This window comes from Saccopteryx bilineata, chromosome 2, assembly GCF_036850765.1.
Source record: "Saccopteryx bilineata isolate mSacBil1 chromosome 2, mSacBil1_pri_phased_curated, whole genome shotgun sequence".
NCBI classification, from domain to species: domain Eukaryota; kingdom Metazoa; phylum Chordata; class Mammalia; order Chiroptera; family Emballonuridae; genus Saccopteryx; species Saccopteryx bilineata.
The window spans coordinates 257,176,302-257,197,924 of NC_089491.1; the positions used below are offsets into that span (position 1 = coordinate 257,176,302).

The window sequence follows — 21,623 nt, forward strand, 5'->3', positions numbered from 1 at the left end:
TGGATAAGCCCTTGGGGCTGGCTTTGAGCTGGAGCAGCACCCACCTCGCAGGAAGCAGATCAAGGATCTCCAGACTCTGGGGTGGCGGTCTCGGGGATCCTGCTGGTGAGAATTGGTCGCCTCCACCTTGTCTCCTGATGAGGCTACAGATGCAAGAGTGCCCGAACCGCCTCCAGCCTGGTTTTCTCTAAGCCCAGAACAAGAGCCAGCTGCCAAGAACACATGGGTACCTCAAGGCCAAACTCACCCTCCAACCTCACACCTTTCTGCTTCTTATTTGTCCCCACTAAAGTTCCAGAACCCCAAGCCATCCCCTTCTCTGCCCTCAGCCTCTCCTCTCCCCCCATCAATCACCTATATCCCATCTCTCCCTACCACCAGCCAGGTCCTGGCTCCCTGGACACGGTCTAAAATCTCACTGTCATATCTTCTGCTTACAAACCTTCAATGACTCCCTTCTGTTCAAATGCTGGTGGCATCAATTTCAAATTCCTCATCGCAGCATACCAGGCCCCTGTTCTCAGGTCGAGGCAACTCTGCCAGCTCATATCAGCACTCTCAGCTGGCCCCCAACTCATCTGGGCATCCTGACCTCCCCAATGCCTGCCTTTCCCCCTCTCCACCTCTCCTACCGCCCACCCAGAGGGTCATGATTCCCTTATCCAGAGGGGCATGTGGGGCTTCTCTGGGCTGTGGGCAGCATGGGGGGGTCACATCTGGAGTCAGAACGACCCCTCTCTGATCATCCCTCTTCCCACTACAGCACCCACTGCTCTGAGATAGGGGTTCTCCTGACCATCTGCTGCGACAGGCAGCTAAGTGGCAGCTCTAATAATCGCTTTTGTGCTACAGAGTGAGCTGATCCCCCCACGAAGCATGTTTTCCCTGGAGTGGAGATACACCATGAGCCTGAAAAGAGCATATGCTCCACACAACGGCTCATGTGAAGGGACAAAGTAGCCATGGGCCATGGGTGAACCGACACAGGCTAGGAAGACAAAGGAGTCCTCCTGTGACCCTGCTGCTGGAATCACTCTAAGCCACGTTTTCTTTTTCAAGTATTCAGGGTGACAGTCACAGCCCCTCAGTCAATGCCACTGGCAGCCTGCGGAGGGAAAGTTCCCCAGGCCAGAGGGCCCAGAGGCAGGGGAAAGGCAGGGGAAGGCAAGGATGGGGTCCTGGCACTTACTGTCTATCTATAAAACACACTCACCACCTACAAATGGCAGCGCCAGGTCTTTGGCTTCTATACCTTTATCTACTTCGTAGTCCAGCAGTTCTAATGTGACCCTCCCCCCCTTTTCTCATGGGATAAAGAAGTGCTTGAAAGTTAAGCAAAATAAGTTTAAATCTCAGTCCTCTGCCCTCAAGCTGTGTAACTTCCCAGGCTGGGCCTCAACTTTCCCCTCTGCACAGTGGGTTAACGTGGACCACCTCCAGGCTGTGACAGACTTGCTGGGAGACAACACGACACACACACACACACACACACACACACACACACACACACACACACACACGGCTAGATCGGCACTCACAAGCTGTCATTGAGCAGGTGCACAAGCAACAGTCTCTTTCTTTATTTTCTCTCATTTTCCCTTTTCTTTGGTTTTCTTCACAGCTCTTGTTCCTGTACCCCTGCACCCCTCCCACCCACCCCCACACTAGGCTCAGAACCCGAAGTGTTGACAGAACCCCTTTTCCACGCTGAGGGAAGGGTCACAGTCCATAGTCAAAGTGGGGAGGCCCTCAACAAGGCCAGCCCCACTCCCTGCTTCCTGGGGCGTCCCCGAGGGCTGGGCTCAGGGAGGGGCGAAGGTCTCCGCAGGAGGGGGTTGGGCAGGTGGGGCACTGGAGGAGGGCAGACCAGACGGGTCAGGTGGCTCCAGGGTTCTGAGGTGGGTGCCAGGGCAGGGAGTGTGTCTTGGAAAGGCCCTGTGTCCAGGGGGGTGGCTGCAGCCCTGTGACTCTTCTGGGGACAGGGACAAGGGAGCATGGCCCTGGTGCACACGGCCTGTGGCAGGTCTGAGTCAAAATACCTAAGGCCGACCCTGGCCGGTCATGCGGAGGGCTGCCCAGTCATCGCCTTATGCCGGCCTGGGTCACCCAGAAGGGCTGGGCGCGGCCCAGTCAGCTGTGACTCAGGTCCCAGCAGCCTTGCCACGCAGCACCAGGCAGGGGCTTGAGGCACAGGGACGCCCCCCTCCCCACCACTGGCCCCAGTTCTCTCAGCCACTCTGAAGACCCTGCCTCACCTGTGTCAGGTGCAGCCTGGCCAGGAACCTGGGATTCTCTGGCCCTGTGGCCCCCCGGCCTTTCATCTGGGGGGTGGGGTAGAAGTGGGGGGAGCCTCAGAGCCACCCGGCCCTTGACGGGAAGTCAAGTGGGGGGCGGGGTAACGAGCTGTCTCCAGAGAAGTTTCAGCAGGAGAGGGAAGCAGAGGGGGCCCTGGCCCCGAAGACGAAGACTAAGACCACAGTGTCCCACTGAAGATCTGGCACTCACTCACCCTGCAAGACGCTGGAGTGTCCTGTGCTGGCGCAGACCACGGTAGGCTTCCCTGATGGGGAAGGGCCAGGGGGTAGATGCCAGCCACCAAATTTATCCTCAGCAGGACAAGCATTACCTCCTTCCTCCTGTGTCTAGGAAGTACCTGGTGGCCCACACAATTCTCCGGGTGTCAGCCCCCCCATCTGTGTAATGGGTATGGTAGGACGTGCCCTGCACATCTCTCTGAGGATGTTGAGGTGAAGAAGACAGACTAGATGTGAAAGTGTCAGGTGGACATGTGAGGGGTTAAAGATCATCTTGGGGTTAAAGGGCAGAGGAGGGAGAACAGGATGGGGAGGGCAGAATCCTGGCATTGCGTGATCCTGCAGAAGTCACACCTCTAGGGGTATTGATTCCTGAATTCCCAAGGGACCTTTAAGTTCCCTTCTCCGCAGATGAAAATGGGGCAGGCAAAGGGTCCCTGTCCCTCCAGGAGAGGCTACGGTGGGTCATGGGGTGGCACCTTCTGCCTGTGCTTTGGGGAGAAGGGTTATGATGGCTTTTACCAAAGTGAAGTTCCTCAGGGGAGGTTCTGGGGTGTGTGATCAGTCAAGGTCACGGCCCCTTCATTTTTGACCTTGGGCTAGCCAAGGACTCAGCCACTCTGTGCTTCACTTACTCTGAAAGATGAGCCCAATTGTGGAAGCACCAGCTCAGGAGTCATGGCGAGGTAGAAGGAAAAACATAGTCTGCACAGAGCTTGGAACCTGAGATGGGGCACCAATAACCCTAGAAGGGACTGGACCCCAATCTTATCAACAGTCCCCGAGGACTGGGGAGAGGCTTCTGGGAGGGCGGAGACACTGTCCCCAGGGCCAGTTCTGGTGGAAACTAGGTGGTCCTGGGGCCTGAGGTTGGTGGGAGGGGGCAGGGGCGTCTCTTCTACCCCTTTTCCTCCACCCAGAACTCCAGCCAGAACCCAGGCAATTGCCCCCAATCCGAGCCCAGTGCTCGTGGTCCTGGCGCCCCCTAGTGGCTGGTCTTTATGGCTTCCCCCCATCCCCACCTTTTCCCCAGGAGGTGCTAGGCATTGCGGAGACTCTTCCAGATCCCTCAGTTGTGCCCCTTAACCCCGTCTTGGCCAATGGCCCTTGTCCACCTTCCATTCCAAGCCTTAGGCATCCCTGCCTACTTCCTCAATCTCCAAATCCTGACCCGCAGGGCTCTGGAGGAGGCAGTGGCCAAAATAAACCGGCCTGGAGCGGTTGGTGTTGAGGCCATGGCTCCTGCTGCCCGATGGGCAGTGGGGGGCGCTGCAGTCCGCAGCTTGGAGCTAAGTTTCTGGGCACTGGAGCGCGCAGGGCAGTCAGCCCTTGACCTGGTCCTCACTCTTGTAGGACCCAGTTTTCCAGGGTGCCTGCAAGGCTTTCTCTATTCTGGACAACCCACAGCACAGTCCACTCCTTGAAGAGCCTTTTCTAGCTCCTTCAAGACTAATGGCCTTCTCTAAGCCCGTTTTACAGACGGGGAAACTGAGACTCCAAGAAGCTCCTTTCCGGAATTCTCATAGTCGATCAGGCTGAAGCCCAGGGTTCTTGACTTCCTGTCTAGGAGTACACAAGAGTCAAGCAGCTTACATCAGTTGTTCCCAACCCCCGGGGCCGCGGACTGGTACCGGTCCTTGGGCCATTTGGTACCGGTCCGCAGAGAAAGAATAAATAACTTTCATTATTTCTGTTTTATTTATATTTAAGCCTGAACGATGTTTTATTTTTTAAAAATGACCAGATTCCCTCTGTTACATCTGTCTAAGACTCACTCTTGATGCTTGTCTCGGTCATGTGATACATTTATCTGTCCCACCCTAAAGGCCGGTCCATGAAAATATTTTCTGACATTAAACCGGTCCGTGGCCCAAAAAAGGTTGGGGACCATTGGCTTACATGCTGTTTTGGGATGTGCTACTAATATGCTGTGTTACCTTTGAAACGTGACTTTCCCTATCTGGGCCCCACTTGTGAAGCTGTAATAGCGCAGGTAATAATATCACTAACTTAGTGCCTGCCAGGGCTTTCCAGAGGGCATTGCTAACTTCACAGGTTGATAAGATTGTGTCCCATTTTGTAGAGGTGGGAAATGAGCAGCAATGAGGTCACCTGTCTGAGGTCCACAGCTTATAAATGGCAGCTAGGACGGGACCAGAGGCCCAGCTGATGGCAGAGCTTATCTAGCACCCTTTCCCCTCCCCCAGCCTCATCTTTCCAGCTTTTCCCCTTTACAACTGGGGACCCTGAGGCCAGCAGAGGCCAGATGGTCTCTAAGTTCCCCCCAGCTGACATCACTTCAGTGGGTAGGTCGGTTCTTGGAGGAGACCCTTAGGGTGGGGAACCACAGGCCACTGTCCTCCTTCCATGAGAGTCTGCTGCTGCCAGCCTGCTGCCCAGAGTAGACTTGGGGGAGACACAGCCACTGAGGGGCTTGCATGGAATGCTGGCTCTCCAGACAGCCCACGGTGATCCCAGGGGCAGCCCTGGTTCCACCCAGAAAGGGAGGAAGCGGAAACGGGGTCCAGGGTGGGGCAGGGTGGAGGAGGCTGGCTGGGCAGCAGATCAGAGCAGGATTGTGTCATGGAGTCCTATGGCTGATAAGCAGCTGAGTGGCCGGCCCAGGCCGAAGGAGGGGCTCCCCAGGGGCGAGTCACCCTTGGGACCCCCGTTCCCTCTGCTGCCAGTGAGCCCCACCAGGCTGCCCACACCACACTTGACTGCCTGGCTCCCGATTTTGGGAGGCTGCAGAGGCGTGGATGGAGAGCTGACTTCGTTACACCCTGTGAGACCTAGAACAAATCATTCTACTCTCTGAGCCTCAGTTTCCATGTCTATAAAGCATGGATTAAAATGCCTCCCTTGGGGATGAGAGTTAGGACTGGAGACAACAGGGGGCTCTATCAAGTCCTTTGTAATGATTTGCTTTGGGGGTTGTGGGTGTGAGAGAGGTTCATGAAGGACTTGGGGGTTGGCAGAATGCCAGCCACATGCCCCAGAAAGGCTGGGAAGCAGGTTGAAGTGGCACAAGGGTGTGGGGTTGAGGGACAGAGGCTTCATACCCAGGTTGCCTGAAGGATGCAGGGGGAGGCCTGGCTGTCTCTTCCCAGCTCTCCACAAGCTGCTCTCCTACCTGGTCCCATCTCTCCCCTCCCCTTCCAGTCTCCTGACTTCAGGGAGCTTATCCTTTCTTCTCTTCCCAGGGAAGAGGATGGTCCAACCACAACCTCACCCCTTCTACCCTCCTCACCCATTGGGATGGCACCAATCTACTCTTTGCATCTTATCATCTCCCACCCACCATCGTCAAAACATTTCCTCAGTCCCTGCAACACTGAGGGACAGTTTGGGGAGAGGGTTGGCTGCCTCCCTGACATCATCTCTGGGGTAGAGTCGGGGTGGCCCCAGTGAGCTTGACTCGAGGCGGGAGGTGGGGGTGGGAGGCTGGGCCCCACCTTGGTGCCGGCCGGTTTCAGGCTGAGTGGGTCTGTGGGGCTGCTTCCTGTTCTGTTTATTGCCTCTGAGTTCAGGAAATCATTGAGTGAAACATCCTCCCCCATCCACTGCCCCGAGATTATTTAATAGGAACCGAGCTGTGGTCTCTCTCTTTTGGAAAATCCAGTGGGAGAAGGAAGCTGTCAGCTCAGCTCTGACATCAGCTTTGTCCCTGGGCCAAGAATCAGGGTGGCCAGGGCGAGGGGGGGGGCTGGGGCGGGGTGGGGAGGAAACCAGCTGCTGGTGGCCCCTGTGACGTGAGGCTGCCACACGATTCCCAGGTTGCCTGAAGGATGCCCCTCCCAGGGGAGGGGGCTGGAGGGTAAGGAGCAGGGATCATTGGAGACACACACAGGGGCACGCGCGCGCACACATGCGCACACATGCACAGGGTCATACTTCCACATTTGTGCCCAGAGACTCTTACCACGCACAGACTTGCACAGATATGGTGTCAGACACTCTGGTACAGGAGTCACAACGGTCACACAATCACGTGGAGGGCTTGCAAATCAGGCAGAGGTATGCACGCTCCAGCTTTCTCCCAGCCAACACAGGTAAACATAACAGCACAGGCACACATAAGCACACACACTGGGCCGAACACAACTGAACACAGACACACAAGCAAAAATGGCCCTTACCACACATGCACATACATGTAGATGCCCTTTCAGGCCCAGAGAGACAAGCAGGCCCATGGGGAGGGAGCTCAGTGGGGGCTCCCAGACACAGGCTGGACCTCTGGGCCTCGGGCTCCCACTGCCCTCACTGAGACTGAGGGGCTCCCATGTGAGGCCTCACCTGGTGGAGCAGGGAAAGGAGGGAGCCCAGGGAGTCTGAGGCTACAAAAGGGGGTGGACAATGAGAGGCTGGGCCTTGGGAGGGCCTTTGTCCCTGCACAAGCTGATGCCAGGTCCCCGCCCCCACTTGCACCGTGAGCACCTGCCTGCCCCACCCTGCCCGCAGAACCTCCTGCCCATTCCTGAGCTGCAAGGGATGGCAGCTGAGGTGCCAGTCAGGAGCCCGATGCTGACAACAGCTGGGTGACCTTAGGCAAGTCACTCCTCAGTCCCTCAGGGCCTGGCTTTCATCATCGATACCAGGGGCGCACAAACGTTCTGACCGCGACCCACAGTTAGAAACACATTGCACCTGGTAACCAGAGGATGATGCACACGCTGACACAGACAGACAACGGAAAGGAAAACTTTGTGGAACAGAGCTTGCCCTCACTCCAGGTGATGCCGGGTGATTTTGCGATTCAATTTCCTCTTCAAAAGTGCTGGTGGCAACCCTCTAAATGGAATCAATGATCCGATAAGAGGCAGAGACTCACAATGTGAAAATATCGCTCTCTACGTTGGCCTGCAACAGTTTCCAACTAGTTTGAGATCCAGGGAAAGCCTGGAGGAGATCAAAGTGCTGGTGGCAGAGGCAAAAATGCCATATCCATTATGTGCTGATGAATGAACAGGGAGAAGAGCAACCCATTCTACAGATGGAAATGTTAAAGGCACAGCATGCAACAAATGAATGGCCCTTGGAGCCAAACCTCTGGTCAGTGATTGGAGCTCTATGTGCTGCTGCTTTCTGTGAAGTTTCTATTAGAACTGGAAAAAAAATGCAGTCACTTTGATTCACCTCTAGGGGGTTGATTCCTAATGCAGAACCACTCAGGAAATAAATGTCAGGGTAGTGCTGGGGGCAGTTGGCAGGCCAGGGCAGCTTCTGGAACTTCCTTGGCCCCAGGGGGTATAACTGGTCCCTGCTGGATATTTGATGAGGTGAGGGTGAGACAGGGCCTGGGCCTGTAGAACCCCAAAGATGGGCTGGGCTCTCCAGGGCCCCAAGGTGGGAAATATTGTTAATCCCTTTGCTAAGACTCTGAGAGGCTGCCTGATCCCCCAGGACTATACCATGCTCTGTGTACTGAGAGCACCCAGGAGCCCTCCCTGGCTGAACTCTCAGACCACAGGTGTTGCACTGACCCCTGGACCCAAGCCCTTCCTGTGGTCACCCGAAGCCCCGGTTAGAATGGCTATCATGTGTTAGGCCCTTTATCTGCCCTTCCTATTTAACATCCTCACGACAGCCTCATGAGGCCACACTACAGCAGTCCCCGCTTTCAGAGGGGAAATCAAGGCCCAGAGAGAAGGAGTCAGTTGCTCCAGGTCATACCACTGGTCAGTGGTGTGGGCAGGGATTTGAATCCAGGTTTACCTGGCTCTAAGCCACATCCTTACCCACGGGCACCAGCACCAGCCTACCTCAAAGTTGACTTGCAAAGCTGAGTCAGGGGCCACAGGAAAGTCCACGAGAGGGTGTGGATGTTTCCATGGTGCTGTGAGGTGGGGGTGAGGGGGCCACAGGCGTAGTTCCACCTTCATTTCTCGAGTGCTAAATAATGAGGTGCTTTTGCCTTTTGGGCCAAGATGCCCATCTTCCAGGGCTGTGCCAGGAATTCCCGAGCTTCTCTCCTGTTCTCTGGCTGCCCCTTACCAGCATTGGTCTAGCCCCAGGGCTCTGGCCCCAACTTCCTCCCCCTGGGCCATCTGACTCCCCTATGCTCATTTCCCAGGTGAGAACTTCAAGGCAGGGGCTGGGTTTGAGCTGAGGGCTGAGAGCAGCTGATGGTTGGGTTTTCAGAGAACCGAGACCTGAGGCAGGCACAGGAAGGGGACGGTGAAGAAAGGATGGGGACAGCCTGGGCAGTGGGGCTTGCCCGGAGTGCTCAGTTTCTGGGTCACTGGTCCTGGGGAATTCCCCGGTGCCCAGAGAGCTGCTTACCTGGTGACTAACTGCTGCTGGCTGCCCACACAGGATGCCTGACTGTCAGGGTACCTCCCTGCCACCTTTCTGCCAATGGCCACTGCCACACTGCCATCTCCCTTGAGTGCCCTGGGGGTCAGGAAAGAGACAGACAGACAGGCAGGGGGCTGGCCCCCGCCCCCACACCCTTTAGGGCTCCACAGGGGGCGGCTGGTGATTCAAGCCCCTCTGAGCTGAGCTATGTCTCCTTCCTTCTCAGATGGGGCCTGGGGGTGATTCAGCTCCTGGGGGCGGTGAGGTCGGGTCAGCTACTGTCCTCAGCTCAGGCCTGGGGGGGTGGGGCTGGTCAGGGGCCAGGATGGGACATGGGGGGAGAGTGAGCCCACTGCCATGCCAGCCCCACACACAACCCATTGATTTTTCTGAGGCACCCCTGAAACTGGAGGCTATGATGCTGTCTTGCCTCCAATATACAGCATCTCAAAAGAGGGTGGACAGGCCTTTTCCTGCCCGCTTTTCCCTCTCAGCCTTGCAGTGCACCGAAGTTTCCTGGGGATAACAACCCCTATTTCAAAGGAAGGTGGTAAGGACCAATGCTGGTGTGTAGAGAGGCCTTGCTAGGTGCACAGAACGGCACTGAGCCCTGAGCCCTCACAGCAGACCCATGGTGTAGGTAGGTACCATAATTCCCATTTTACAGAAGAAGACACTGAGACCAGGAGGCAACCACTTCCCCAAAGTCACCCAGTTCATAACTGGCAGAGCCAAACTTCCAAGCCAGCTGTGACTGAGGCCAAAGTCCACGCTTCAAACCACCAGCCTCCACACCTCTCCATGACTGATTTGGCACAGATGGCTTTTGGAAATTATAAAATGCTTTTAAAAAATACTTAGCATCTACTTTGGTATAACCTGAGTCAGATGCTGTCAAGAGAACAAATGAGTATCAGACCCCATCCATGTCCTCAAAGAGTGGGGAATAAGACCTATCCCCACTTGAAAGGACAGTGGGCAGCCCTTGGCTGACTCAGCCTGTCTGGGCGGTGGGAGGCGGCCTTTAGTGCCCCTGGTTCTCCTTCTGACGTGAGGTGCTGGCACTGCTGTGGCCTGCAAGCCGGGGGCCTGGGTTCTAGACTCCTCTCTACTGTTAACTCACTCTGCGGCCCTGGACAAGTGCTTCACCTCTCTGAGCCTCAGTTTCCCTACCTGAAAAATAAACCATCTCTGACATTCTAGGAGAGGCTCATGGGTGAGAATCAGCAGAAAAGGAGGGACTGTGGTGGCGGCGTGCACCGAAGTGTATAGGAGAAAGAGCCTTGAAGGGCCCTGGAAAGACCCCAGGCCGGTGTGTGGGCTCACTTTCTGGAGAAGAGAGATGAGCAAGTGGACGGCACAGCCACCTGGTGACGGCCACCCAAGGCTCTAGCTCAGCAACCCCCTGCGCAGGCTGAGGGGGCCCCATGTGAGCCCTGACTGTCCCCCTCACCCTGAGGCCAGTCAAATCCCCAGCAGGCCCAGTGTGCAGGAGCAGGACAGGCTGGGGATGAGGTCACAGCTGGAAGGGGCCTGGCTGGGGCTGCCACTCCAGGGTGGGGCCTGGGGTCACGACCCTGGGAGAAGGCAGCCAAGAAGGGAGGATGCCTTCCGTGAGGAAGCTGGGGAAAACACACACACACAGCAGTGTAGGGAGGGAGGGGAGAAAACAAACTCCAGGAGACCAAAGCTGGCCTGGAGCGCAGCCTGGGCTGCCGATTCCTGGGGACCGACGCCACGTTGCAGGCGGTTCACGGCCTGGCGTCTCCAAGACCCTCTCCAGCCTCGCCCCCAGAGGCCCAGTGCTGGTGATGCCTGGACATGGACAGGAGAGGGAGGCTGGGCCTGGGGTGCCGAGGGGCCCACAGCACGAGGGGAGCACGGACCAAAACAGGTACCGTGAGAGGGGAAACTGAGGCAGGGAGGGGGGCCAGTCAGGACAGGGTTTTAGTGTGTCCTAGACTCTGCCCCCACTTCCTGTTTCCTATGGGGTGGGGCTGGGGTTCTACAGTGATTATGGGTGATTATAGGGCTGATGTGGGGTGGAGGGGCAGAGGGCCGTGCAAGGCCCTAGAAGTCCACATGGAAGGATGCAGGGGAGAGACTGGCCAGGATAGTGGTAGGACAGGGTGGCAGATGGCCCCAGGAGAACCAGGACATCTAGTAGGAGACTCAAGCAGGGAAACAAAGGGATCCCTAGGTGGGGCTCAGTGGGGTGCTAGTCAGATGAATTTAGGATCCATGTCAAAAGAGCCAGGCTGAGTCAGGAGACAGGGGTCTGAGAGGTGTATGAGGCTGGAGGCTTATCCACAGTTTATGTGCTCCAAGTGTTCAGGCTGTTGTGCAAGAGAGGCTGGGGGGGGGGGGTTGTGAGAAGAGGGAGGTGAGCTGGGATGTTCTGGGCCATGGGGTTGGCTGAGCCAGGCTGGGGTTGGTGGGCATCCTGGCGCTGTGCTGACCACAGAGCAGGTGCATGGGAGCGGCATGTGCAAGGTGGGGCCTCCCATGATCCCCCTCCCAAGGGAGACCCAAAGTATGGAGGGCAGGGAACAGGAAGGAGGGCTGCCCTGGCTCTACCAGCCTTCACCCCGCTGGGAAGAGCCAGGTGGGACTGGCAGTTTTATTGCCCCACATTCCAGGTCCCCAGAGCATGGGGGAAGCCAGTTTGGATGGGGCAGGGTGTGTGTATGAGGTGGGGCAGGAACAGCGGCAGGCTCTAGGGCCCGTCCTGGCACGGTGAGGGAAGCGGGCTGGCTGGGCAATTCTGAGATGTGGCAGGAAGCAGGCGTGGGGGCATGCATGGAGATTAGGAGAGGGCCAGGAAGAGAGCACTGGGGCCAGGGAAAGGCTGTGGGGTCCCTGGCCTTGGAAAACCAACTCTCCTGCTTTGTTTTCTGGTCAGAGTCTGGTGGGAGGGCTGTGGTGGGGTCTCATTTCCCCAGGGAAATGAGACATTTCCTGGGATAAGGGGTGCCCCTAGCAACTTATGGGACAATGTGGCCCCAGATATCTGTTCTCTGGACAATGCTCCCCACTTCAATATTTATTTATTTATGTTGATTCTATTGGGGTGATATTAGTAAATAGAATTGTATAGGTTTCAGGTATAATAATACATTATTTGTATATTGTATTGTGTAGTCACCACCCCAAGTCCCCACCTCATTTTTTAAAATTGCTCTTTATAGGAGAGGAGTCCCTATGCTCATTTTGCTTTAGTCCCCACCATTCTTTCCTGCCTTTCTTCACTCATTTAGGAATCTACATGACCATGATAGCATTTGTGACCCTACCTTAGAGATTCTAGAAGCACCTTTGGGGGGACCACCATCATTCTCTGAGGATCTAAGGGGCTTCGAAGACAGGTCTGGGAGAGGCAAACTATTTCTGTTCTTCTTAGCCATCCCTCTGCATCCCGAGGAGGAGACCTGAGTCTGATTTGCTAAGTCCCTCCAGGTCTCTGCCTCAGGTGTGCTTCCAGAATAGAAATGCTGGGTTACATTTGAAGGGGACATCTGAAGGGGACAGCGGGGTTACAAAGAGTTTAGGTAAACTCCAGAAACGCAACACCTTCCCAGAAGTTCCTCCCCAGGCTGCCCCCAAATGACCCAGACACAGCCATTTCCCACCTCCATCTTCTCAGCCCCTCCCCAACCTCACCAGTACCTGTAGTCAGCAACGCAGGCTCACTGATGGTGGTCAGGAGGCCTGGCCCTGTGGGACACTGGCAAATGTTCCCTTTGGAGCTCCACTTTGCCCAGTGGCAGTGGGCAGGTTGAAGGAGACTACCTATGAGGTGGCTTCCAGTGCCCACATTTAGTTCCGCTTTATTACTGTCTAAAGTCCAGGCTGGGTGCCAGCCCCTCTTCCTGGAGCCTTCTTCTCAGTCAAGCCCCAGCCTGCCTCCTGACCACTGTCCCCAAAACCCCAAACCAGGGGGCCACAGGTGCCGGCCTCCATCTGCTTGCTTAGTTTCAAGCCACCTCCCCAAACCCAGGTGAGTCAGGGCTGTCTGGGGCGCCCACTACCCCGGGGACCCTGATGACTCGGCCTGGGGACCCTCCTCCCCTTCCTCATCTTCAGGGCAAGCCACTGAGAAAACCACAGGGTGTTTTGTGGAAGAGTTCATTATAATTTTATCAATCAAATTCTTAGAAGAGGGAAAAAGTCTGCTCTCCCCACCCTCCCCCCTCACTCCCCCCCCTTCACTCTCACTTTCTTCCATTCATAATTTCCTATGATGCACCTCAAACAACTTCCTGGACGGGGATCCCTGCTAAATATAGCCGTTTCTCTCTGTCTTACAACACAGGCTCCAGTATATAAATCAGGCAAATTCCCCATTTGAGCATGAACCTCTGAAAACTGCCGGCATCTAAGGTCTCCTCCAAGGCCCTCTGGAGTCCAGCCCATAATGAAGGTCTTGGCAGCAGGTAAATCCACCCGCCCCGCGCTGGCCTCCGCGCCCTGCTGCGAGCGCAGCGGCAACTTGGGGCTCTTGGCGATCGCGAACGGGACACCCACCCGCCGCTGACACACGGACACTTGGGGCGCCCGAGCAGCCGGCCCAGCCGCTGGAGGCGCTGGGTGACGGTCCGGGGAGAGTGCAGGCACATGGTCCCAGCACCGCACGACTAGCTCGCCCGCCTCGGGGCCAGCAGGTTGGCGGACAAGGGAGAGGGCTCCGCAGCCTTCCTCCACCTCCTGCTCCTGCTCCTCCTCAATCCTGCCACTCTCCCGTGCTGCCCTTCCCGCTTTGCTGTCTCCTGGATTCACCCTCCCTCTTTTCTTTCTTTCTGTCTTTCCGCTTTCTCTTTTCCAACTGCGTCCCGGACTGTTCCCTGGGAGGGGCGCCGGCCGCCGAGCAGCTTGCAAACTCTGGCTGGGACGGGAGCAGGTGCCGCTTCCATCTGCTAGTACCTGAAAAGCTGCGCTCTGTGCTAGGTGAGCTGGGGCTCCGGGGTTCCCTAGCCATCCCGGGGGACTCAGCATTGCCTGGAGATGCTGGGAGGAATAGGAGACCTGGAAAAGTGAAGTTGAGGCTGTCGCTGTCCCAGCAGGGGGGACCCCAGCAGGAAGCTCCCGTACCTTCCCTCTCCCCAGTCTCATTGGTCTGTTGACCCCAGCCCTTGCTGCTGAGCCACTTGGAAAGGCCCCTCTAAGGGACCTAAGTGGAAGGGGGGAAACAGCCACTGGGGGAGGGGCAATCCAGGACGGGCCCCAACAGCTCCCAGTTCTCTTGTCACCTTTCACTTTCTTTCCTTCCCCGCCCACCTGTCTACCTGCGACCTTTTCCCTTTTCTGGTTGCACCATTTCCTCTTCCTCCCCAAGGCTCTGGGAGCCTCTGGGACCCCTGGATTCTCCTTGTCCTAACCCAGGGCAGGGGACCAGGAATAGTAGACAAGAAGGGGAGGGCATGGAGATGAGGAGCTGTGCAAAGGTGGGGGACAGAAAGTTTTGAATGATGGTTTGAGGATGGAGGAGGGAGCAGAGCCACAGAACTGGATGCAGTTGAGGGTCCTAGTAGGGGAGTGGCCACACTGGAGAAGGGGAAGGAGAGAGGGGGCAGAATTAGGGGACAAATGGCCAAGGGAGCCAGGATCATGTGACAGGTTTGGGAGGGATAAATGGGTCAGCCGAGAACCTATGAAACAATGCTTAGGAATCTGGACCATCCTGGAAGATGGGAAGATAAGAGCCTTTCTTTTTTTTTTCAGACCCCCTGGGTCTGGGCCCTGTGCCTTCCAGCGAGAGGGCCAGGAGACTCAGGGGCTTTTGCCTTCCTGAGGAAAAGGGCTGGATAGTTGGCGTCATTCTGGACCCAGCTTGCAACTGGTGAGGACAGCTCGTGCCCTGCCTCTTTGCTTCTTTTCTCAGGGAAAAGCTGGGAGAGATAAGAAGGTGGAGAGATGCAGAGCTAGAAAGTTAGAGGTCTGGAGAGAGGGAGGCAGAGAGAAACAGAGGCAGTGACGTGGTGAACGCTAGACATGGCCAGGCCAGAGGAAGATAGAGCTGGGGGCTGAGGAACACCCTCTGCCATGAGCCCCCTTACCCACCCCCCACACCCCGGCTCATGACTTCTTGCTTGTTCCCAGGAGTCATGCCCCTGCTGCTGGTTCTGCACTGGAAACACGGGGCAGGGAGCCCCCTTCCCATCACTCCTGCCAACGCTACCTTTGTCACACGCCACCCATGTCATAGCAACCTCATGAGCCAGATCAAGAACCAACTGGCCCAGCTCAACAGCAGCGCCAATGCTCTCTTCATTCTCTATGTAAGTCACCCCCAGGTAACGAGGGGGATGGGAGGGTGGAAAGGTGTTTGCTGCATTGACCTGGGCTGGCAGGGCCGGTGAGGGAAGGGACCCATTTGTATAGCTGGAAGGAAAGAATGGGCGGGTCTTGGTTCAACCACACCAGACTCCCACAGCTTCTGCCCCACCCCCAGCCCAGGCTTGGAGACTGGAAGTCACTTTCCCAGGGTGCCAGAGCAGAGGGAGATGGGAGTTCTCCCCCACGTGGAGTCAGAGGCCAATGAGAGACAAGGGAGAGAGGTAGTGCAGTGAACGGGGAGGTACTGCTGGGAGAGACAGTGGCTGTGGGTGTTTGGGGGTGCAGAGCCCCCAGGAAGACAGTGAGTGCAGTGGGTGAAAGGGCAAGTGTGTGATGCACCTCCTCTCTGTGAGACATGGCATTTTCCTTTCTGTCCTTAAGTGGCCCTGGTGAGGAAGATCATGATGATGACGACATAACTTTTGTGGTATAGGCTTTGCTTCTTTACCAAGTGGATTCATACCCATGATTACTTCTGGCTCTCATAATAATCCTGAGATGCCTATTGGACAAGTAGTTGGGTCCCTATGCCATAGGTGGAAAACAGGTCTGAGAGCTTGCCCAGAGGGTTGGTGACAGGGTAGAACACCTGTCCCTGACTCCCTTGTCACCTCTCTTCTACCCTTCTGCCCCTCAGTACACAGCCCAGGGGGAGCCATTCCCCAACAACTTGGACAAGCTTTGTGGCCCCAACGTGACAGACTTCCCGCCCTTCCATGCCAACGGCACGGAGAAGGCCCGGCTGGTGGAGCTGTACCGCATCATTGCCTACCTTGGTGCCTCCCTGGGCAACATCACACGAGATCAGAAGACCCTCAATCCTAATGCCGCCAGCCTGCACAGCAAGCTGAACGCCACCTCAGACATCATGCGGGGCCTCCTCAGCAACGTGCTCTGCCGCCTGTACAGCAGGTACCATGTGGCCCACGTGGAGGTGGCCTATGGACCCGACACCTCAAACAAGGATGTCTTCCAGAAGAAGAAGCTGGGCTGTCAGCTCCTGGGGAAGTATAAGCAGGTCATCGCTGTGCTGGCCCAGGCCTTTTCCTAGACAGGAATTCTTGAAGCATGCAATGACCCAAGATCTTAGACTCAGGTGGCTCTCAAACTGTGGCCAGAACCCAAAGCATCACCAAACCCAAGTGCAGGCTGCTGGCAGACCCTGAAGGGTTCCTGGCCAGTCCACTCCCCTCCAAGGAGGACTGTGATGAAACCGAGCAGATCAAAACTCCCATATAGGCAGGGCCTATATACAGTGCCAGCTGGAAGAAGGTGCCCCTTCCTCTGGGAGACTGCAACCAGGCACCGGGGTGTGAGGCTGCTGAGGGGAGTGTGGGCTGGACTTCTGCCCCTACCTGTCCCCTCAGCCAGGGCCTTCGTGTCCAAACCGAACAAGCTATCAACGGCGATCCTGACCACAGGGCAAGACAGCAGGGGTTGGGGGAATTGCCTGGCCCCCACAGAATGACCACCATCAGTGCTTTTGCTGCCCCTGAGGTAGACTTGGAAAGTTTGGTTGAGGCAGGCCAGAGGGGCTGGGATCCCAAAGGACTCCTCGGCCTCTGAAAGTGTGGTGAGTGGAAGTTAGAGAAGGGAGCTCTGATTTGAGATGCTGCCTGCTCTTGAGCATGATTGGAGGACTCAGGCCTAGCAACTGTTAGGCGGAAGGTTCCAGAAGGAGGTTACTGGCATTCAGGGTCCTAGGGAGGCAGAGAAGCCACTTTTGGGCCTGGGAAGGAAGATGCTGGAAGGAAGTGGGGCCCTTACAGCCTTGACAAGCTCTCCTTCCTCTTCCCTGCGGTCCTTCCTGCAGCCCGGGATGGCCAGCGCCTGGTGGCTGGAGGTGGGTATGTGGAGGTGAGCAGGTGGCAAAGTCAGTGAGGAAGTTCTGAAGGGACCCAGGATCTTTCCTCTGGGTGAGGGCCTGTAAGAGAGGGGACAGATGGGGTAGTTCAGAGGTGCAACTCACATCCAAGGCCTATGGAGGTCTCGTGAGGTCACACAAAGGTACTTGAGTGGGACAGAGGACATCTCTGGTCCCCAGAGTAAGGGGACAGCAGAACTTAAGGTCAGGGTCTCAGGGAAGCCTGAGATCCAAGAGTGCTGTGTGTCCAACCCAGCACAATTATCTATTTATTATGATGCCCTATTTATATTAACTTATTGGTGCTTTAAATGGCAAAGTTAATTTCCCTTTCCCTGTTCGCTACCCAACAGAAATAATATGATGGTTCCTTCTTTAGGGGCCAGGACCAGGCCTTACCAGGGTTTGGTCTAGAAGTCAAAGATGTTACAAGTAAGATAAGCCTTTTGGGTGAAGCTCAGAGAAGGGTCAGGATCTGAGACAACTGGTCAGCCTGGTGGGAGGGCAGGGAACCTAGCTCCACCCCCCACCCCAACTGTGACTTGCTTTGGGGGTACAGGATCCTGGCTGCAAGGGATGCTGGGGGGGGAGGGCTTTGTGAAGTGACTGGAGTGGGCTTTTCCCAGGGATGCCCTGTTGCTTGGCTCCAGGGCGTCACTCAGTAATTCCAAGGTTCCTTCTGGAATTGTGCTGAGAGGGACAGTGGGCAGGGCAGCCCTGGTGGCCCATCCTGCTGCTGTTTCCTTGTCCCCACGCTGTCTGCCTCTAGACAGCGGTGAGGAGCCTTGGAACAGTCCTGACCCAGCACCCAGCATGCTCGCACACAGCAGGGAAGCGCCTTCTCTGGTGGCCCGAACACCCACAGAGGACAAGAGGGCCTGGCTGGACCTCAGGAAGCTGGGGCAGTGCAGGGAGGAGCCCCCTGCTCCGGAGAGGACAGGGAGGCCCTGGGATGTGGACCAGGAAGCTGTGGTCCCTCCTGCCCCACCTCCCCCCACACCCCCACCCATGTCTGGGCTCCCAGGCAGGGAACCTGATCTTTTCCTTTGTGCTGGGGCCAGGCTAGTGGAGAAACGCCCTCCAGTCTGGGAGCAGGGGAGGAGAGCTCAGAGCTGGGGCAGCAGCGTTCTGGCTTGGCCTTTTCTCAAACCCTGAGTGGGCTGCTGTCCGAGCAGTTCAGCCAATGCAATTATGGTACTTTGCACTCACTTTGCACCTCTCTCTGTCTTCTCTAAGTACTTTATCCACACCCACCGGATGGCAGGTGAGCAGGCAGCAGGCTGGCCCTGAGGCCTGGGGTGGGGGTAGTGGGTAGAGTTAGGAGTTGTCTGACCCACTGGCAAGACTAAGATGTAAGGGGGGTGGCGGAGGAGACCCTGGCAGTCGCATGTTTTCCGATGCTGTCTGAATGTGGGTCAGGCTCTCAGCCTGCTGCCTGTCCCGCCTCTTTGCTTCTTTGGTGAACGTGGCTCAGAAGGCTTGGAGCCAGCTGGGTCTCCCATCATCTCATGGTCCATGGATACAGACTCCCCATGCCCAGCCCACCTGGGCAGCCTCTGAGGCTCAGGGACCTAGAAAATCTCCTCTCCTTGGCCCAACACAGCCCCTGGTTCCCCGTGCTCTGCCTTTGCAGGGCAGGAGGCTATCTTTTCCCTCAATTTTCATATGCTGGTGTGGACCCTTACTTGTAGCCTGGGTCATCAGCCAGCCGGGCCCAGGAGGAAGAGGAAGAGGCCGTCCGCAGAGAAGGGGGTAGGACAGTCATTTTGCAATTTACTCAGAGAAGAGTATTGGGGACCTTATTTATTTAAACACATTTTAAACAAAAAGCACCATTAGTTTATTTGTCTCTCCTCCTTATTGGGGACATCTGTCTAGCTCTGCCCGAATGGCTTTCCAGTGTGTGGGGTTGGAGCCTAGAATCCCGTGGAAAGTTAACTGCCCCTCAGATGGTACAGATGTTTTTACCTTCGAACCCCCCCGCCCAATCCCAGTACCTGGCGTCTCTCCCACCCGCACTGCTAGCTCTGTGCTCCCTGTGTCCTTCTGTATTTCCCTTCTTCCTTTCTACTGGAAAGGACTTGGCCTTGGGGACAAATTCCTCTTTGATGAATGTACCCTGTGGGAATGTTTCATACTGACAGAATTATTTTTATTTATTCAATGTCATATTTAAAATATTTATTTTTTTATACTGAAGGAATCCTCTTTTTTTTTTTTTAAAGAAAAAAGAAATTAATAAAGAATCTGCTCTTGGCAAGGAAGCTCTCAGAGTGTACTGATGGGGGAGGCGGGGCTGGAGGGGCTGGAGGGGTTCTGTCCTGGGCACTCTGTCACGTGGGGCTCTGTTTGCCAAAGGGCAGGGGGTGGAAGAGGGGGCGCCTCCACCCGCTGAGGGTGCTAGTGTGGGCAAGGGCAGGGGTGGGCTACCCAAAAGTGGGGAGGAGTATTAGTTGATGTCGTAGCTCCTTCAGTCCCTATCTCCCACTGTAGTCCCATGAGTCCCTGGGAGTTATCATCCCCATTGAGCAGAGGAGGAAACTGAGGCTGAGAGAGATGTAGCCATTTTCCCAGGGTCACACTGGCAAGGTGTTTAGGGCCACCTCTCTAGCTCCAAATCTCACGATCTTTCCTCTACATGGAACTTCAGGGTCCTAGAGGATTCCAGCTACTGAGACCTCTATCCTCGAGGAATGGACTGTTGCCCGTTCACGGGACTATAAAGGGGGCGGGCATGAATGACTCTGGAGCAAGAAGTTCAAGGTTCCTGTCTGGGACCATGCAGGATGCTGGGGGCCAGAACCAGGGCTCTTTTTGTTGGGCTCTTCTGGGCCTGAGCAGTTCTCCGTGGTGGCCATTGTCATCCTTCCTCCTGTCTCACACCTGGGGACCATCACAACCTTCTTCCCAGCCTCCCTGGACCCTTCCTTGAGGAACAAGAGACTGACACCAGATGACCACAGACACAGGGGCTCCGGGACATCCCCAAAGATCTTCTCTGTGCTATGTTCCAGGGTTTGGGTCTGGGCTCCCCGGCGGAGATTCATTCGTGGACCCGTGCAGTTTTTCTGATAGTCACCTACTTGCTTGTTCGTGAATATTTATAAGTGTCAGGTCCTGTGTTGGGTTTCAAAAGTGACTAGGATAGAGTCCCTGCCTTCTGGAAGCTCACAGGCTGGTGGGGACAATGAATGAGCACAGCCGGGCAGAGGCACATGAAGGTGCCAAAGCCAAGGTGGAGAGACCACTCACTGCTCGAGGTATCAGCAGGGAGCTTGGGCCAAGGGCTCTCTCTGCTTTCTCTGCAACGAAGGGGCTTGATCCACATCAGGCAACCTTGGCTTCACCAGGAAGCTGATCAGAAATGCAGAATCTTGCCCCCGCCCCAGATCTGCTGAGTCAGAATTTGCCTTTTAACAAGATTCCAGGCGATTTGCGTACATGGTAATGTCTGAGAAAGGCCACCCTGCACTCTCTCCATCTCTCATTCCTCCTGAGTTTATTAAGATGCCAAGTGCAAATCGCCAAGGGTAGCACAGGCAGCTGCTTGGGCGGGAGAGGCCGATGGCCTCTGGGAGCCAGGCGCTCAGCTGTTTCAGACTCTCCCTCCTACAACCCCAGGCATCTCAGCTCCTCCCTGCAGGCTAAATCCCACGCCAGGCCACACCCCACCAGAGTCCTCCGCCTTCCCCTTCACTCATGGGAGACGATATTGAAGCTTTTCAAAAGAAACTTTCACTAAGAAACTAGAGGAAAGCAAAACAAATGCCAAAGCACAAAAATGAGGGACGTGCAGGGACGTCAGATCCCAACTGCTGTCCTGGGGGCTGGCTGGGCCACCTGGGCCTTCAGGGTCTTCCCTGCCTCCTCTGGGGAGTTCTCAGGCCCCAAGAAGAAGGCAGGTGCTCTCTTCTCTACCCTGCCCTGGCCAGCGAGAACAAAGAACTGTTACTTGGTTATTGGGTCATCCTCCCAATAAGATGTGAAAACAATCTCTTGGTGGGAGGAAGGGAGGCCCCCTGCTCTTCTGGGAAGTCCCCTCCCCGCCCCTTGAGACTTGGGTCCTCCTCTGGTTCTACTACAGTGCAGTCCTGTGACCCTCCTGGGTGAGCTCAGCTCCCATATCTGTGAAACTGCAGGAGGAATCAGTGATGAGCGCCGTCCTAACTACTTCACGAGGCTGCCGAAGGAGCCCATGAGACAGAAATGCTGCGTGAATCGAATTGGGACTGGCTAGACCATCCACAGGTGGTGATGGAGAAAGAATGACTCTGAGATGCTGATGCCCTTTCCTCGGGGCAAAGGGGTCCTCTCCCCCAGTGAATGCAGAAGGGAGGGTCTGACAGTTCTGAGTCCAAGGCCAGGGGTCAGACTGACGGGGAAGGGGGTGAGCAGGGTGGACTCACTGTCAGTTGATGGCTCCCCTGACGTACCCAAGGCTCTAGTTCTGGACAAGACCTACACAGAGAGGCTTTGTCACCTCGGGGAGGTGGTGGGCTCAGGGGCAGCCCAGATACTCAGCTGAGTATTTTATCCTGGTTTTCGTGTGGTCATGAGGACAGGGGCACACCCACCCCAAGAGGATCATGGCC

The 21,623-nt window shown here is 56.0% G+C and overlaps 1 protein-coding gene across 5 annotated transcripts; it reads left to right on the forward strand.

Annotated features, from left to right (window-relative positions):
* Positions 1 to 1,885: 1,885 nt before the first annotated feature.
* LIF (LIF interleukin 6 family cytokine) lies at positions 1,886 to 19,283 on the forward strand. Of its 5 annotated transcripts, none has more exons than XM_066260168.1 (4): positions 1,886 to 2,550; positions 13,147 to 13,267; positions 14,931 to 15,109; positions 15,805 to 19,283. In XM_066260168.1, the coding sequence occupies exons 2-4, from the start codon at positions 13,249 to 13,251 to the stop codon at positions 16,216 to 16,218; spliced, it is 612 nt and encodes a 203-aa protein (XP_066116265.1). In that variant the 5' UTR covers positions 1,886 to 2,550; positions 13,147 to 13,248; the 3' UTR covers positions 16,219 to 19,283. The 5 variants fall into 5 exon arrangements, with proteins under 5 accessions (XP_066116265.1, XP_066116266.1, XP_066116267.1 ...); XM_066260169.1 differs by lacking the exon at positions 1,886 to 2,550 and adding an exon at positions 10,563 to 10,728; XM_066260170.1 differs by lacking the exon at positions 1,886 to 2,550 and adding an exon at positions 12,715 to 12,831.
* The last annotated feature ends 2,340 nt before the right edge of the window (positions 19,284 to 21,623 follow it).